Below are 6470 nucleotides of genomic sequence, written 5' to 3' on the forward strand. Positions count from 1 at the left end.
CCCAGCCGCCCTCTGTACTGTGTAAGAAATATAATGCCACAAATCCCAATCAGCACTGAGCGGGATTTGGAGTCAGTTTCATCACTTTCCTGCCGTATCTGCCTTGTCGCTGTAAAGAGTTCGTCCACAGGGAATGCTTAGATCACTGGAGATCTGTCAGAGTGATCAAAAATATTGTCGTAATTCAGTTTAAACGATTATATATGGATAATATAAGCAAGCATTATATTATATCTCCAAACCTAAGACAATCTGAATCTAAGCAAAAAAGGTTAGTCGCGTTATACAATTGATGAGTTTAGTATTATGATTTAATTCCTTCATGTTGTGTTATTACTTATTATCAATAATACCTAAATCCAATTTCAGGATGTTTGGAGAAATCTATGATTTGAAAAAAATTCACTGCAAGCCTAGACGAGAAAGTGGCACATGCTATGGATTCACAATTTGCAAAAATATTGTCTAATCAAAGGGTAACTACTACAGTGAAGGTGCCTGCCTAACATCGTTTAATAGACATATTTGATGATTCAAGTTACTCTGTTCGATTCGGGGGACAGATACGAGACTTCTCCACTGAGGGTTACATATATGGAAAGAATGATCGTCGTCTGGATGATTGCTGGAGATACTATCGGGTTCCTGGGAAGAGGGCCCTTAGAACCAAGTTCTTAATACTGTCAGCCTTTACAGTGCTGCCAATTCTAGCTTAACAGAGGACTAAATTGGGAAAAAATTACATAGTCGAGGACTTAATTGTGTTAGAATGGTAGTCGATGACCAAATTGGTAATATGACATAGTCCAATAACCATTTTGGTTATTAACTCTTTGGAAAAATTCACTGTAAGCCTAGATGAGAAAGTGACACAACGTTTGTTATGCCATGGATCAGGTGGACCTGAGTCTATGTTTACAATTTTAAAACTTGTTCACAATTTTAGAACTCATATATTCATAATTTTGGAATTCTATATTAACAATTACAGAACTCTATATTCACAATTTCATAACTCTATATTCAACATTATAACACGATTTTTGAATCTATATAACAAAATTGTGAATATAGAGTTCAAAATTTGTGAATATTAATGTAATTTTGTATATTTGATCTAGGCAAAAACTTGTGTGAGACCGTCTCACCATAAGACGAGTCGGGTCGGGTTGGGTCAAGATGTAAGTGTAACACTTATATGAACAAATGTCATACTTATATGCTCAAATGTAATACTAATCAGGAATAAAATTTTTGTTACTTATAAGGGTAAATGTAATATTTTAAGGGAAAATACAATACTTTTACATTTCGATTTAAAAGTATTACATTTTTCCTCAAAAGTATTATATTTGCCCTTATAAATAAGGATCACTTGTCAACATTACTTATTATGAAAAATGTATTACTTTTTTTCTTATAAGTAACAAAAATTGTATTCTTGATTAGTGTTATATTTGAGCACATAAGTATGACATTTGCACATATAAGTATGAAATTTGCATGGTGCTTTGACCCGACCCGTCCCGTCTCACAAATAAGGATCCGTGAGACGGTCTCACACAAGTGTGACCCTAAGATCTAAAATTGTGAATATAGACTTCTAAAATTGTGGACACGATACTATCTTTTTGTTGTAAACAATTTTGATATTTAAATATATTTTCATTTTGAACTTAGATAGTGTGTACATTATTTTGTAAATGAAATAGAATGTATTGACAACCGATAAAACAAAATTATAGTAAGATCAAAATAATAAAAATAATTTATATAAATATTGATTTTCCTGCCAATAGTTGGAAGGAAATCAACATAATGCACTAGGGGAATTTCTGACCAACATGTGGTTGGTATTTCTGTCCAACGGGTCAAAGTTGGACGGAAATTCGCATTCTAAAAATGGTGGGTTACCATCCGAAATTTTCGACCAATTTTGACCCGTTGGACGAAATCTCCGTCCAACATTAGATGTTGGACGGAGTTATCGATATTCATTTTTCCGGATCCTCATTTTAGTCAGAAGGTTAGTTGGAAACCCGTTTTTCGTCCCATAACCCCTGTTTTTTGTCCAATTTTCATTGGACGCAATTTTCCAGCAGTGGTTTATCCATGCATGCTCTACTTGAAATGTAAGTTTTTTTTTTTTTGATAACACTTAAAATGTAAGTTTTGGTCCAGAATATAATTTGCTAAAGTTTCTTTATACCCAGAATATATGGTAAACATATTGAGTTTTGAGCTAGTTTGCCCAGATACAAATTTAATTACTATTCAAAACTTTGACTTTATAGAAAATTATATCATGGACCAGGGTCTATCTTACATTATGGTCTATGAATCCTGGTCTAAAAATAACTTTCAGATTATGTGTTTGGTGACACACTCTGTTTGTTATTTGGTATTCAGATCAGTATGATACAAATGATTTATAAATAATTATCATTTAATATCTAAAACATCTGCAGCGGATATATATGAACGATTAAAAAAAGTAAATAATAAAAATAATATCTAATAAACTTAAATCTAATGCCTAATATAAATAAAGAATAATACGAAAAATATTTATTTGACAACTGAATTGATCTAATTGTAATAAATTACTAATTAGCTTTTTTCCAAAATAATTTTGCATTATTGAGTCATATAATTGGATAGAAACATCTGCCAAGCCATGTTTATTAACATGTTAACCCTGTATACTTATACTACCCCAAATAAATAATAAAGGCATTAAGTTATACAAATTCAATGACTTTTCAACGTTTTAACTCACTTTTAAGAATTCATTATACCATGGATTAGGGCTCATAGTGTACTGTGGATCTTTGTGCATGTATATATGTCTTATGTTTCGAGTTTTTGTATTTTATGTTATAAAATTCTATATATACACATGAAGAGTATGAACTTGAAATTTGAAACTCATTATTAATCGCATTGTGTTATAAACTTATGTGTTTTGTGTTGTAAAATTCTGGCTTCTGAATACTAATTATATATCAATATCAAATATGAAAATTAAGTAAATTTATATAACATGTGTATGTATTTTTGTTGTGATTTTTTATATCTTATTTTATGAAATTTTGTACCTGATGAGTACGAATTTTATACATGTCCTTTTGATCCAGGGTTCATAATGCTATGTGGACATGGTCTATGATATAAATTGCCGACTTGAAGAGGTTATTTTGCGGATCACACCATATTTAACTTTTTCCTAGAATAGATATACAAAAATTTATGCAAAGAAATCTCATCTCTTCCTTAACAACCCAACCACCCACAGCTTCCACCACCGCTACTGAAAGCTAGCGGTGCAATTTCTTGCTTTCTTTAACGCATGAAGCCAAGGAAGCCAAGTCTAAACCTAACAAATATTTAATACACTATCTAAAAATAAAATATACTCAATTAGAAAATGAACTTCAGTATATTACAAATGAACATTTATCAATAGCCTACCTTATAATGTAAACTATGGTCTGAAATATAATTTACTAAAATGAAATCTTTGGCAAAATCTTATATGAGACCATTGAGTCAAGATGAAATATAATACTTATTTTTGAAAATCTAATACTTAGGAATAAAATGTCTATTACTTAAATGTAATACTTTTACATTTTAAAAGTATTACATTTTTTCTTCAAAAGTATTACATTTTCTTTTATAAGTAACAAACACTTGCCAACATTGGAAATTGTAATATTTTTTATGAAAAAGTAAAATTTTTAGATCAAAATTTAAAAGTATTACATTTCCCCTCATAAGTAACAAGCATTTTATTCCTAATTAATATTACATTTTTCACTATAAATATTACATTTTCATATTGACCCGATCGCCAGTGGACCATGTTCTGTGTAGCAACGTGGTCATAGCAGCGTGGTCCATAAGTATGTATAATTTTAAGCACACTTCAATTTTATTTGACAATATTGTTATGCTTTTTAGTTTCATATTGCCTCCAAACTAGTTTCATTATAGCAATACTAATGTATCATTTTAATTCTACTACAATTTGATTCGACAACCATAGTCCATATAGTGATGTTTGTACCATGATCCACTGTATAACAATTGTCTCACAGATCCTTCAACAAGTGTGACCTTAATTCTTTACACCTAGAGTAAACGAAAAACATATTGAGTTTGTCGTAGCTTTACGAGGTTACGAGGCCTATTGACACGTATAGTACGCTTTCCCTAAAATAGATATACCAAAACTAGAGTTTATGTAAAGAAATATGGATTTCCTCAACAACCCGCCCACGGCTTCCACCACCTCTTCTGAAAACTAGCGGTGCAATTGCTTTAACGCATGAAGCTAAGGATGCCAAGTCCAAACATATTTCCCCATTCTAAACCTGGGAAAAAGACAAACAGCAACAACCTCACCCCCCACGCCAACCAGGATGCCTTCTACTACGTGTCTGTTTAGCCAACTCCTATCCATCTTCAAAACCCAACACTCTCACCCTCATTGCCACAAATCCATCCACCAACACACTACACATCCTCACCTTAAAATTTTCGTTTAATTTCCTTTTCCTCTTTGTAAGAAGTGGCAGAAATCCCAAGTAGCAGCAGCAGCAGCAGCTCCAACACCTAAGACAATTTGAATCTGGGCAAAAAAGGTTAGTCACGTTATACAATTGAGTTTACTATTATCATTTAATTTGTTCATGTTGTGTTATATATATATCAATATTACCTAAACCCAATTTCAGGATGTTTGGAGAAATCTATGATTTGGAAAAAATTCACTGCAAGCCTAGATGAGAAAGTGGCACAACGGTTGTTATGTCATGGACACGGGTGCACCTTGCCCCAGGTCCATGTTAACAATTTTAGAACTCTATGTTCACAATTTTAGAATGAATCCATATGAATGTTCGGGTACGTTTGACACCCTGATGTCACCAGAGTTGCAAGAATTCATAGACTCCATGATTGGAACACTGAAAAGCTTCAACCCCAATAATTCAGAAGGACGATTTCTTGCGGTGGAAACCATGCCACAAAGTAGCGACTCATGTCCTCTTCACAACGCAACTGGAATCAAACATTGCTTTGATGCAAAGGAGATGGCCCATTTTCTAAAGAAGATTGGTTTTGAAAATGAAACAACTATTTATTTGACTCTAAATGGCTGGCATACGAGTATTGAGCATCTTACAAACATTTTTCCTAACACCTTTACCAAGGTAGGTACGTGAATTTTATATATGTTGTTTATTTTACTCCAAAAATGATCCTTCATTCGATTATTATTGGACCGAGGTCAATGAAGGGTCAAATTCAACACAAGGTAACTAGATGATTATTGGGTGGAGACCTTAAGGGTTAAGTCCAACACCCTTTCTCTAAAAAATATGACAATATGTAAGGAAATAAAGTTCTTTTAACGAGGTTTTCTCCTCGCCCTGTGACCCTAGCCGGCAAAGGATCACAAGGAGGTAAACCAGCCTAGTTTACCCATAGCTGACCGGCTCAAACCTCCAACCTCTCGGCTATAGGTAGAGCACTCTTACCACCTGGGTTGTCCTTACGGACAAAAGGAAATAAAGTTGAACCTTCAATTCGCTGCTAGTTATAACTTTATAGAAAAAATTGTGCAGTTAAAGAGCAAAAACTGTGCAGTTTGGGCAGAAGCCTGAAGGGCTAAGTCAAGCACCCTACCTCTTGAAAACATGGCAGTATATAAAAATATAATAGTTGTGCTTTCGCTACGAGCTATATATATAAATATAAATATATATATATATATAGCTCTCAAGAGTAAAAAGTTTATAATTAAGGCTGATAGGTGCTTGGAGAATTGTCACCAAGCGGCTAGTTAGGGGGATTGTTGGCGTAATAGTAAGTGCTTGATCCTAACAAATAAATTGTTTTGTTGCAATAGGATGCAATCATTCCAGCAGATGAGAAGTCCAAGTTCCTAGATCCTAAAAGACCTGAACTCAAAGAGTGTAGATTTTATATATCTTCTGCAGCTGATGTTTATGTACCAACATCTTCAAATTTGTTTTCTGACAATATTGTTGCAAGGAGAATCGCCACTGGAAAAACACAAGTTCTGTTCTTGTGCCGGCCAACAGATCTTCACTTTCTGCAGAGGACTATATTCCTCCTTACATNGAGAAGAAACATTGGGCATACTCATGCTTTTGTTGATAAATCACAAATCAAATAATGGATAGATCAAGATGCAATGGATTGAAGTTTCACAAACTATCATACTTATAAAAATTGTTGTTCCGGCCCGCTCTATCTACAGCAGTGAGCGGGATTGCGGAATTTGTTTTTCTATATTTTCTCAACCTATTGAAGCACAAAGGAGAATCTTTCCCCGAGTCATTTGTATGCTTTTTGGGAAAGTTGCTCACCATTGTATATATTTCAATCTTTCATCGAGTGAGATAAATTATTTCTTCATTGTTTTAACCTTATTTTACAGT

At 33.4% G+C, this 6470-nt stretch overlaps 1 protein-coding gene across 1 annotated transcript; it reads left to right on the forward strand.

Moving 5' to 3' along the window:
* The first annotated feature begins 4925 nt into the window (after nucleotides 1-4925).
* On the forward strand, nucleotides 4926-6205 carry LOC116002387 (protein MANNAN SYNTHESIS-RELATED 2-like). Its single transcript, XM_031242515.1, has 2 exons — nucleotides 4926-5216; nucleotides 5915-6205. Exons 1-2 carry the CDS (start codon nucleotides 4926-4928, stop codon nucleotides 6203-6205), a joined length of 582 nt encoding a protein of 193 aa, XP_031098375.1.
* Nucleotides 6206-6470: the final 265 nt, after the last annotated feature.

Source organism: Ipomoea triloba, chromosome 13, assembly GCF_003576645.1.
Source record: "Ipomoea triloba cultivar NCNSP0323 chromosome 13, ASM357664v1".
Lineage (NCBI taxonomy): Eukaryota > Viridiplantae > Streptophyta > Magnoliopsida > Solanales > Convolvulaceae > Ipomoea > Ipomoea triloba.